The 12,948-nt window shown below is 41.9% G+C and overlaps 1 protein-coding gene across 1 annotated transcript in view; it reads left to right on the top strand.

Moving 5' to 3' along the window:
- HPSE (heparanase) overlaps positions 1-7,451 on the top strand; it is a 29,941-nt gene extending 22,490 nt beyond the window's left edge. Inside the window, exons 10-12 of the mRNA XM_008062864.2 lie at positions 2,080-2,198; positions 4,116-4,262; positions 7,262-7,451. Coding sequence (XP_008061055.2) covers positions 2,080-2,198; positions 4,116-4,262; positions 7,262-7,421 — 426 coding nt within the window. The 3' untranslated portion in view covers positions 7,422-7,451. The remainder of the gene's footprint in view (positions 1-2,079; positions 2,199-4,115; positions 4,263-7,261) is intronic.
- The last annotated feature ends 5,497 nt before the right edge of the window (positions 7,452-12,948 follow it).

Genomic DNA, 12,948 nt, shown 5'->3' with positions numbered 1-12,948 from the left:
GTGAGTTACCACACCTGGCCTCGCATATATTTTTTTAACCTGTAAATAGTTCAGTATGGTATCTCCTTTGTAAAAATACAATGCAATACTATTACCATACTTTAAAATATTAACAACAATTATTTAGTATCATCAAAAAGTCAGCATTTCACATTTTTCCTTATTGTCTAAAATATTGTTGATAATTGGTTCTTTCAAATTAGAATCCAAACAAGATCCATATATTGCATTTGGTTGCTGTGTTTCTTAAGTACTTAAGATCCTCCTCCCTTTCTTTTGCATCTTGTAATTTATTAGTTTTAGAAACCAGGAATTTTTCTCTATAATGTTTTCCACATTCTGGATTTTGCTAAATTTATTCCTGTGATATCATTCCTGTCCTCTATGTTTCCTGTAAACTAATAGAAGTTTGAGCTTATTCAGGTTTTTTGTTTTCTTGTGAGAATTCTTCATAGGTGATAGCGTGTGCTTTCATTGGGAAGCACATACTGTCTAGTTGTCTTTTTTTTTTACCTTGATAGCTAGTGATGGTCATTGCTTAATCATTACTTCACTATGAGGGGCATATGGTTTTAAATGAAATTATTTATGTCTTAAGCAGACAAAATTTTATTTCAAAAACTTGTCTTTTTGTATCTGTGTGTGTGTATGTATGTGTGTGGTGTGTGTGTGTGTGTGTGTGTGTGTGTGTGTGTGTGTGTGTGAGAGAGAGAATGTGTGTCTAAAAGTTTGGCTTTGAGCTTTGCTTTTAATTATTGGATAAAACACCAGGAATATTTAAATTCTCTGATCATTCTTGAAATATATCTCCTAGAACAGCAGTCCCCAAACTTGGGCATCAGGGACCAGTTTTCTGGAAGACAGTTTTTTCACGGATTGGGGAGGAGGTGGTTTTGGGATGATCCAAGAACATGACATTTATTGTGTACTTTATTTCTATTATGATTACATTGTAAATATAATGAAATAATTATACAACTCACCATTTAAAAAAAAAAAGAGGCAATCAGGTACAGTGGCTCACGCCTGTAATCCTAGCACTTTGGGAAGCAGAAGTGAGAGGATTGCCTGAGCCCACTGGTTCAAGACCAACCTGGGCAATTTGGCAAGACCTTGTATCTACGATAAATTAAAAAATTAACTGGGTGTGGTGGCACATATCTGTAGTTCCAACTACTTGGAAGGCTGAAGTGGAAGGATCGCCTGAGCCCAGCAGGCTAAGACTATGGTAGCCATGAGCATGCCACTGCACTCCAGCCTGGGCAACAGAGTAAGATTCCAACTAAAAAAAACCAACAAAAAACAGAAGTGGTAAATAAAATAATGGGAGGACATGCGTGGACTAAAATAAGTGTTGGATTCTGACTTAAAGCCTGCCACCAGATGCAGCTGTACAATTGAAGTACATTAACTCACTTGTCCCTCCTGATAGGGTTTTGACATGTGTTTGCAAGCAATTGATTTATTATGGTCTCTGTGCATTCAAACCTTACTGCTCTTGTTAATCTGTATTTGCAGCCACTCTCTAGCACTAGCATCACCACCTCAGCTCCACCTCAGATTATCAGGCATTAGAGTCTCATAAGGAATATACAACCCAGATCCTTCACATGTGCAGTTCATAATAGGGTTCATGCTCCTATGAGAATCTAATGCCACATTTGATCTGACAGAAGACGGAGCTCAGGCGGTAATGCCAGTGATGGAGGACAGCTATAAATACAGATGAAGCTTTGCTTACTCACCCACTGGTCACCTCCTGCTGTGTGGCCTGGTTCCTAACATGCCATGGATTAGTATCGGTCTGTGGCCCAGGGTTTGGGGACCCCCCAACCTAGAGGCTATGGCTCTTTGAATTATGGAAACAGTCCTCCAGTGGTAAAAGGCAGCAAAAAAGATATTGGCCTCAGATTAATGGTGGTCACACGTTCTAAAAAAAGATACATTCTCTTTAAATACCCCTAGGATAACAGTCACACTCTTTATAGAATAACTATTTGCTCGCTACAGGTTTTGTTAAATAAGGAAATAAATAAAGATCTATTTTTTTGTCCCTTCCTCCCCAACTGCCACAACTAGGATTATTGGCTGTCTCTTCTGTTCAAGACATTGGTGGGCAGCAGCGTGTTCACGGCAAGTGTGAAAGGCCCAGACACAAGGAAACTTCGAGTATACCTTCACTGCACAAACATCAACAAGTAAGTATGAAGCACGCCCTTTAGCAGTCAAATTTTAATCAGTAGGCACATAACTTCCTACTCAAACACCCTGTTGCCATCTGTCCTGACAGTGGGTCTAAGATGTGTTATTGTTCTGTTTTGTATTTTGTATTCATAGTGTTATGATGTCAGTGTCTAACTAAAAACAAACTGCTTAAATATAAACGGTTGCAGTCCAGCAAATATTATATAATTATTTTAATTGTCAAATCTATGATGGAAATATGGTCTGAATTTTAATAAAGAAAAGTACAAATGTAAGAAAACACAGCCATTTTTTTTTGAACAATGAATTCATTGAAGGACTATGAATGAATATAAATATGAATATGAATTAATATGAATTATATTATCTCCTTGCATCATAACTGATGGACTGGATAAGGAAGAAGAAGAAGAAAAACTAAAAGAAAGAGAATATCACTAACAACAACAATATTATTTCAAAAGCTGTAATCACAATTACAATTTCTGGAGTTGAGAGACCATGGAGTTTTTTTTGTTTGCTGGTTTGGATTTCTCTCTCTCTCTCTCTCTCTTTTTTTTTTTTTTTTTTAGACAAGACCTTACTCTTTTGCCCAGGCCGGAGTGCAGTGCAGTGGTGTGATCATGGCTCACTTCAGCCTTGACCTCCTGGACTCAGGCAATCCTCACACCTTAGCCTCCCAAGTAGCTAGGACTACAGATATGTGCCACCACACTCAACCAATTGTTTGTGCATGTTTTTGTTTTTTTTTTGTAGAGTTGAGGTCTCCTTAAGCTGCTCAGGCTGATCTTGAACCCCTGGCCTTAAGTAGTCCTCCTGCCTCTGCCTCCCAAAGTGCTGGAATTACAGGCATGAGGCACTGTGCCAGCCCATAGAGATTTTTGTAGCTCCATATTCTTGCTTTAGGTAGCAAAAAATATTCTTTCTTTTTTGAGTTGGAATTTTACTCTGTCGCCCAGGCTGGAGTGCAGTGGCATGCTCATGGCCACCGCAGCCTCACGCTGCTGGGTTCAGGCGATCCTTCCACCTCAGCCTTCCAAGTAACTGGAACTACATGCATGTGCCACCATGCCCTGCTAATTTTTTTATTTATTGTAGAGACAAGGCCTCACCATGTTGTCCAGGCTGGTCTTGAACCCATGAGCTCAGGCAATCCTTTTGCCTTTGCCTCCCAAAGTGCTGGGATTACAGGCATGAGCCACCATGCCTGGTTGCAAAAACTATTCTTACATTTCAGAGATTTTCCTTCTTTTCGGTTTCAACCTATCACTCCTGATAAGAGGATATGAAAATACTAATTTTTTTTTTTGAGTGGGAGTCTCATTCTGTCACCCAGACTGGAGTTCAGTGGCGTACTCACAGCCACTGCATCCTCTACCTGATGGGCTCAGGCGATCCTTCTACTTCCTTCCAAGAAACTGGAACAACAGCATGCACCACCATGCCTGGCTAATTTTTTGATTTATTGTAGAGAAGAGGTCTAACCAAGTTGCCAAAAATATTAATCTAGCCAAAAAAGCCACCTACAGTTTTCCATTTCTGGTCACTGAGAACTCTAGAACCCCCACTAGGACATAGTGGGGGAGTGGCTTGCATGGATAAATTCTAGAGAATATCAGTAGATTTCATTTTCTTATTTGTATCAGTCGTTTATAAGGCCAGAGATGAGCAACTCAGCCAGCAAAGCAGCAAAGCCCTCTGGGTGCTCCTGCCCAGAAAATGGTAGTGTTTTTTAGTCATGTTTTCTAAATAGGACCTACCACATGAGTCTCATATGCTCATAAAAGAAAGGATGCTCAAAGAGCCCGCCATTATTATGGACACTAGTGGCCGTGATTATATCTGTAATTGAGTTTTTAGTCGCTTAGATTAGATAAATATTTTAACTGAGTTAACCTGTTTGCTTTCAGCCCAAGTTATAAAGAAGGAGATTTAACGCTGTATGCCATAAACCTCTACAATGTCACCCAGCACTTGCAGCTACCCCGCTATTTATTTAACAAGCAAGTGGATAAATACCTTTTAAAGCCTTCAGGACCTGATGGATTACTTTCCAAGTAAGTAATTTTTCTTGTTCATTTCACACATTCAATAAATGTCTTAGTGTTTATGAGACTAGAGAATTTTGATGGAGAGCAAAAAACACAAAAAGTGAACTACATGCAGTTCTAATAACTATTTTTTGTGTGTGAGTCAGAGTCTCTCTCTGTCCCCAGGCTAGAGTGCAGTGGTACACTCACAGCCACCACAACCTAGATCTGCTGTGCTCAGGTGATCCTTCCACCTTAGCCTTCCAAGTAGCTGGAACTACAGATGCACGTCACCATGCCTGGCTAATTTTTTTATTTATCATAGAGATGAGGTCTCGCTGTATTGCCCAGGCTAGTCTCAAATCCCTGGGTTGAAACAATCCTTTCACCTTGGCCTCCCTAAGTGCTGGAATTACAGGCATGAGCCACTGCATCTGGCTTCAGGTTCTAGTAATTCTTCTTCTTTTTTTTTTTTTTTTTTGAGTTGAAATCTCACTTTGTTGCCAAGGCTAAAATGCAGAGGCACACTCACGGCCACCCCAGCATCGACCTGCTAGGCTCCAGCAATCCTTCCACCTCAGCCAGAACTACAGGTGTAGTTGTGCACAACCTGTAGTTGTGCATTACAACACCCGGCTAATTTTTTTATTTTATTGTAGAGACGAGGTCTCACCAAGTTGCCGAGGCTGGTCTCGAATTGGTGGGCCCAGGCAATCCACTCATCTCAGCCTCCCAAAGTGCTGGGATTACCAGCTGAGCCACTAAACCCAGCCTCTAGTAATTCTTTATATTCAGAAAATTTATACATGAATACTTATTAATCCAACCATAACTCATTCTAAGAGTACAAAGCAGAAAGATACAAACAAAAGCTAGCAGACATCTTAGAGAATAGTTTGCATTTCAAAATAACTTAGCCGGACACAGTGACTCACGCCTGTAATCCCAGCACTTTGGGAGTCTGAGGCAAGAGGACTGCCTGAGCCCACGGGTTTGAGACCAGCCTGGACAACTGGTGAGACCTCATCTCTACAGTAAATCAAAAAACTTAGCTGGGCATGATGGCACGTGCTTATAGTTCCAGCTACTTGGAAGGCTGAAGTGGAAGGATCACCTGAGCCCAGCAGGTCAAGGCTGTGGTGACCATGAGTGTGCCAATGCACTCCAGCCTGGGTGACAAAGTGAGACTATACTAAAAAAAAAAAAAAGAAAAAGAAAGGAAAAACCCCATTCAATGCATTTGGATTATTGACTCTAAAAAGACTTACAATTCTTGGTAACAGTCACCAAAGCTAAACAGGCAATTACATACATAATTGCTCTTAAGGGCATATGGGTTAATATAAAATCTCATACCTCATGAGATGGTTTGATTCTCTTACAGCACTAAAGACATTTTTTATTAGTTAGAGTAAGAAAAAGAATGGCCAGAAATGTACTTCTTTTTTTTTTTTGAGTTGGAGTCTCAGTCTATAGCCCAGGCTGGAGTACAGTGGCACGCTCATAGCCACTGCAGCCTCGACCTGCTGGGCTCAGGCCATCCTTCTGCCTCAGCCTTCCATGTAGCTGTGACTACAGGCATGCGTGATCACACCTGGCTAATTTTTTGACTTATTATAGAAATGAGGTCTCGCCAAGTTGCCCAGGCTGGTCTATAACCCGTGGGCTCAGACAGTCCTCTCACCTCAGCCTCCCAAAGTGCTGCTGGGATTATAGGCATGAGCCACTGCACCGGTCCAGAAATGTACCTCTAAGTAGGTTCCAATACACTTTGGTTTTAGAAACAGTCACTGACTGCTTCTTTAAAAAGTTCATATTCAGGCTGAGCCACCAAGCCCGGCTGAGGTGAGTGGATTGCCTGAGCTCGCAGGTTCGAGATCCACTTGGGCAGCGAGACCTCATCTCTACAATAAATCAAAAAATCAGCCGGGCATGGTAGTGCATGCCTGTAATTCCGGCTGCTCGGAAGGCTGAGGTGGAAGGATTGCCGGAGCCCAGGAGGCGAGGCTGCGGTGGCCGAGAGCGGCTACTGCACTCCAGTCTGGGCGACAGAGTGAGACTCCAACTCAAAAAAAAAAAAAAAAAAAAGTTCATATTCAACAGAGTACAAAAGATGACTATGAATCTTGAGTTAGGCAGATAAACAGCTTAAGGTTTTTGTGCAGTGTGTGTTGAAGGAGCTCTTTTCTCATGACTGTTATCATATTGGGGCATAAAAGAATTAAGAGTTTATAAGATCTCACATCTCCTCCCATCTTTGCAAATGCTCGGTAAGTGATGTGTGTAGTGACTACTGGCATCTGCCTCTAAGTGTACTGAGCATTCTTTCCCCAGTGTCCTATCTCCACAGCATGACTAGCACTGGGTACCATTCTTTTGTATTCCCCTCATGCTTTATTTTACTATGACTGTGATCATATAACCTCTGTCAGAAAAAAGGCAGAGTGAGGAATTCACACGTTATCTCAAAAACCTTTTCATGCATAGCCTTTGTCAACATTTTTAATGGAATGAATGTTTTATGAAATACTACCATGGCCAGGCACAGTGGCTCACGTCTGTTATTCCAGCACTTTGAAAGGCTGAAGCAGGAGGATCGCTTAAGCCCAGGAATTTGAAACCAGCCTGGGCAACATAGCAAGACCTCATCTCTAGAAAAAGCTCAAAAAATTAGCCAAGTATGGTGGCACATACCTATAGTTCCAGCTACTCAGGAGACTGAGGTAGAAGGATCGCCTGAACTCAGGAGGTTGAGGCTGCAGTGAATTGTGATCATGCCACTGCACTACAGCCTGGACGACATAGCAATACTTAGACTCAAAAAAAAAAAATAAACAAAATAAAATAGTTCCATGGTTTATTTAACCATTTTCCAACCATTTAAGTCTTTTTTTTTCCTTTTGCAACTAATGCAGCTTTGGGAAACAGATACTTTTCCCTATGTAGGTTCTGACCCTTTTTGAAATGGGCATTTTTTTTCTTTTCTTTTTTTTGGAGTCGGAGGCTCATCGATGTCTCCCCTGCAGGTCTGTAGAACTCAACGGCCAAGCTCTGAAGATGGTGGATGACTACACGCTGCCAACTCTCACGGAAAAGCCTCTCCGCCCAGGAAGCTCACTGGGCTTGCCAGCATTCTCTTATGGGTTTTTTGTGATAAAAAATGCCAAAGTTGCTGCTTGCATCTGAAAATGAAAGGTATGCATTATCCCTGAGACTCAACTCTTCAAGTGAATTGTTAAGAGTAAAGCAACTCAAGTTATTGGAAGGCAGCCAGATGCATCACAAATCAACTGGTGGGCGCTTCAGAGCCACTGGACATGCTCAGTGCTGGACTCAGTCTTGGATATCTCTTAGTGATCTCATTGCTAATAATAATAGCTAATAATACCTTATGCCAAACACTGTGCTTAGCACTTGCATGGACTACGTGTATTTAAAGTTATTTTTAAAATGTGTATGAGCCAGGCTCAGTGGCTCAGCCTGTAATCCCGCACCTTTGGGAGGCTGAGGTGAGTGGATTGCCTGAGCCCGCGGGTTCGAGACCCGCCTGGGCAGCGAGACCTCATCTCTACAATAAATCAAAAAATCAGCCGGGCGTGGTAGTGCATGCCTATAATTCTGGCTACTCGGAAGGCTGAGGCGGACGGATCACCGGAACCCAGCAGGTCGAGGCTGCGGTGGCTGGGAGCGGCCACTGCACTCCAGTCTGGGTGACAGAGTGAGACTCCAACTCAAAAAAAAAAAAAAAGAAAAAGAATAAACCAGCCAAGTATTTCATCAACTCAATAAAGATGTAGGTTTAAAAAAAAAATGTGTATGAGTGCTCCCAACCCAATCAGGAGGCAAGTAAGTGAAGGATAGATTATTAGTTTTAAGAAAGTGCTTAGTTGTTTTTATTTATTTTTTAAGTTATTGGAAGATTTTTGGGCGGGGCACAGTGGTTGGTGCTTGTAATCCCAGCACTTTGGGAGGCAGAAGCAGGAGGACTCCTTGAGCCCAGGAGTTCAAGACTAGCCTGGGCAACATGGTGACACTTCATCTCCACAAAAAAAACCAGAAAAACTGACCAGGTGAGGTGGTACATGCCTACAGTTCTAGCTGCTCTGGAGGCTGAAGTGGGAGGATCATTTGAGCCCAGGAGTTTGAGGCTGCAGTGAGCTATGATCATACTACTGCACTCCAACCTGGGCAACAGGGCAAGACCTTGTCTCAAAAAAAAAAAAAAAAAAAATGATTTCCAAATTTTTTCCACATGTGCCATCTCTATGGCCTCACACTAGAAAAAGTTTGCTGCCATAACCTTAAAACTGATTGTGAAAGAGAAACTACTCGCACCTTAACAGAGACCTAAGATTCACCACTGCTTTTCTTCTCCTTGCTGTTTGTCAGCAATAGTATATGAGAAGATAGATAGTTTGATGCAATTGTATAAAAAAAATGTAATGACCGTTCAGAGGGGAGAGAGTATGTAAACCTCAAGTGAAATTTAAAAGTGACTATAAATGAAAGTGATTTATGGAGAGGAGAAATTTTAGAAAATATCCAACATGTTATAACCTTGTGTTAACGTTTACTTTTTCTCTACCAGTGTTCCTTGTCTTGGTTGAGAAGCTTTGGCTGCAAGTGACAGAAAACCCTGATTCAACTGGCTTCAACAAATAAGGAAATGTATAATCCCACATATTTAGAAGGTCACACAGAGCAAGTTCCAATGGCTCGGTATTCAGGCTTCCCCCACTCTGCTCTCTCATCTTTACTGCTTCCCTTTCAGACTCTGGCAGCTGACGGCCGGAGTTCAGGCATGTACAACCAGCAGACTGTGGCCCACATGTCACCCAGGACAGCTAGTCAGGTGGCCCCCACAAAGTCTTTTAACATCATGTGATTTTTCGTGTTTATTTTCTTTGTGACCCCATGCATAGTTCCATGTCTGAAGTTCACAGTCACGCCTAATTCATGACATCACCTTTTGGTAGCACATTTGTGGGCAGCTGTTTTCAGTGATGAAGCACATGGAGAACAAAATACGAACAAATTTTTTTTTTTAGTTTTTAAACAAGGCTTATTAGCAAAAGAAGAGAGTAAAGAAAGGGAGATATGCCGGAGCTGGCATGGGCAAAAGAAGCCACCAAACACACATTTCCAATGAGCACCTTGGGAATAGATCAGTTTTACAAAAACAAGGTCAAATTTCTCACTAGTATTATTTTGTTCTCATTTTCCTAAACTTTATAGTTAAAAAAGGTAAAAAATAAAATAAGTCTTATTATGTATATACACTAACTATATTATGTAATTTATGTGCGGCCCAAGACAAGTCCTCTTTCCTCCACATAACCCAAGGAAGCCAAAAGGTTGGACATCCCTGCAGTAGCTATTCCAGGGACCCATTTAGTCCTGGCAGCAACCATAGGGAGAAAATGAGCGATTTTTGCTGTTTCTCCTTCACAGACTCAAGGAACTCTTTCTCAGAGGCTCTGTCAGCAAATCTCTACTCATATCTCCTTATGGCCTTATTGGTCAGGAAGGATCACCCGGCCTTTCCCTCAATCACTGCCAATGACAATAAGATTCCTGTAACTGTCTTTGAGTAACCCTCTTTGGTGTGGAGACGGTGTGGGGCCATCCACAACACTGAGCAGAGAGTTCTGGGCTCTTCATCAGTGATGGACTGTCACTTTCTCCTGTGTTTTAATCCTCTTAAGGATTACTATTCTTTATATTTATGCCTGCTATGGATATTGTCTCCATTACATTTAAGTGCATTTATAAGGCGCTATGGATGGAATTTAAATTTTGGATGTTTCAATACCCTTAAATTTTATATGTGATTTTACTATTTTCACATTTGAAATAAAGTAATTTTTATAATCTTACATAGTGTGATTATTATTTTAATAAAGCTAAAGCCTACAGGGTTCTGCATCTGGAAGCCTATTTTCCCATCACTGATTTGTTTATACCTCCTACCTCAATTTGTCCTTTCAGCCTCTCCAAGATGGAAAAACTTAACCTTAAACCTTAAGATAAAAAGGTCAGCCGGGCGTGGTGGCTCACGTCTATAAACCAGCACTTTGGGAGGTGGAGGTGAGAGGACTGCCTGAGTCCAGGATTTGAGACCAGCCTGGGCAACCTGGCAAGACCTCATCTCTATAATAAATCAAAAAAATTAGCCATTTGTGGTGGTACACACCTATGGTTCCAGCTACTTAGAATTGCCTGAGTCCAGCAGGTCGACGCTGCAGTGGCTGTGAGCATGTAACTGCACTCTAGCCTGGGTGACGGAGTGAGACTCCTACTAAAAAAATAGAAAGAGAAAAGGTTGTCAGGCACACACACTATTCTGTACGTCATCACATAGATTCAGTTTGATTGAAGTACTGTCCTGTTTTTGTTTTCCCTGCATCTTCTGCCACTTAATACATTTGAAGCCTAATTTCTCACTTGTATTGTTATCATAATGTCCTAATTATTTATCCTGAATTTTTTCTTTCTTTTTTTTTTGAGTCGGAGTCTCACTCTGTCTCCCACACTGGAGTGCAGTTGGTGTGATCATGACTCACCACAGCCTCGACATGCTGGGCTCAGGCAATCCTCCAGCCTGACTCCCAAGTAGCTAGAACCACAAGCATGTGCCACTGTGCCCAGCTAACTTTTAAATTATTTTGTAGAAATTGAGGTCTTGCCAAGTTGCCCAGGCTGGTGTTGAACTCCCAGACTCCGGCAATCCTCCTGCCTTTGCCTCCCAAAGTGCTGGGATGACAGGTGTGAGCCACTGCACCAGGCCCTGAATTCTCTTTAAGTTCTTAAATGTCTTCCCACTTCCCATCAGCACACAAGGTCCTAACCTTAACCTGCACCTGTCTATTCCTTCAGCCTTTCCTCTTGTCCCTCTCCCCATGAAGTCTACCCTCCAGTTACACATGGTTGAGAAGTCCGGGCATGCACCCTTTGGCTCCTGCACCTTCTGTGCAGCTCCTCCTACTCTCCTGGACTACTCTCTCTCTCTCTCTCTCCCATGGCAAACATTCATGTTTATTTTATTTAAGTTTGAGTCAGAGTCTCTGTCACTCAGGCTGGAGTGCAGTGACATGCTCTCCGTGTGCTTCATCATTGAAAACAGCTGCCCACAAATGTATGCACTACCAAAAAGTGATGTCATGAATAAGGTGTGACTGTGAACTTCAAACACGGAACTATATGCATGCGGTCACGAAGAAAATAAACACTAAAAAAACACAACCTTGTCATGCTGGGCTCAGGTGATCCTTCTGCCTCAGCCTTCCAAGTAGCTGGAACTACAGGTGTGCACCACCACACCCGGCTAATTTTTTTATTTATTGTAGAGATGAGGTCTCGCCAAGTTGCCCAGGCGGGTCTCGAACCCGCGGGCTCAAGCAATCCTCTCACCTCCGCCTCCCAAAGTGCTGGGATTATAGATGTGAGCCACTGCTCCCAGCAACGCTCTTGTTTATTAAAACCCAATTCAAACATCCATTTCAGCCATTCCTCCATCACTCAGGAGCGTTCTTCCTCCTTCCCTGCTTCCCCAGCACTCTAAGTTACAATGGCACTCAACGATGCCCTTGTAGTTGTGCTCTTCAATCAGGCTCAGCAGACTCTAAGCTTATAAGAAATAGGTACAATATCTTGGGGCTCAGCCTGATGACTCACGCCTGTAATCCCAGCACTTTGGGAGGCTGAGGCAGGAGGACCGGGCAGAGCAACATAGCAAGACCTCATCTCTACAAAAAATAAATAAAAATGAATAAATACAAATAAAAGAAATAGGTACAATATTTTAATCATCTTGGCATATTATCTGGCAGAGTAACTGCCTCAGATATTTCCTTAGTGACATAAAAGTGTTCAGGCTTGAAACTAGGCTGATGTGTTTTTATTTTGGATGTACAGTAAAATTGGATAATGTTTCAAACCTGAAAAGGTACTGTCTGCTACCTTTTAAAAAATATTTTCAGAATTATCAGTTATGTGAAGAACCTGGGCATGGTTATGTGAAGAAAAAAAGGACTGCTCCCAGTTACATACTAATGACTATTACATTTATTAATATTAAGGTTTTCTTAAACTCCCTGAGGGAAGCTTTTGCCTGTCTTATCAGTGAGACTTTCTGAGCCCACACCTTCTTGTTGGTGTTTAATTGCCCAAATAAATGTATTTTCTGCAACTTATTATATTGGCTCAGAATTATTTTTGCCTTTTAGTTTGTTCCTTGTGGTTCACCTCATTCCTGTGATAATAGAAATTTCTAAATGCAGTTGTGAACTTTGTGTTCTGGCTTATTAGTGCTGTAGTTGCACTCTCTTTTTTCTTTTTTTGGAGTTGGGGTCTTACTTTGTCACCCAGTCTGGAGTGCGGTAGCATCATCATGGCTCACCACAGCCTCCAACTCCTGGAATCAAGTGATCCTCCTGCCCCAGCCTCCCAAATAGTTGGGACTACAGCAAGCAACACCACAGCTGGCTAATTTTTAAAATTTTTTTCTAGAGATTGGGTCTCACTATGTTGCCCAGGCTGGTCTTGAACTCCTGAACTCAAGCGATCCTTTCGCCTCAGCCTCCCAAAGTGCTGGGATTACAGGCATGAACCACCACACCTGACTTTTTTCTTTCTTTCTTTTTTTTTTTTTTTGAGTTGGAGTCTCACTCTGTCGCCCAGACTGGAGTGCAGTGGCCACTCCCGGCCAACACAG

This window comes from Carlito syrichta, unplaced genomic scaffold (assembly GCF_000164805.1).
Source record: "Carlito syrichta isolate Samal-C Ts95f unplaced genomic scaffold, Tarsius_syrichta-2.0.1 Scaffold305872, whole genome shotgun sequence".
NCBI classification, from domain to species: domain Eukaryota; kingdom Metazoa; phylum Chordata; class Mammalia; order Primates; family Tarsiidae; genus Carlito; species Carlito syrichta.
This window is presented reverse-complemented; position numbering and strand designations above follow the sequence as displayed.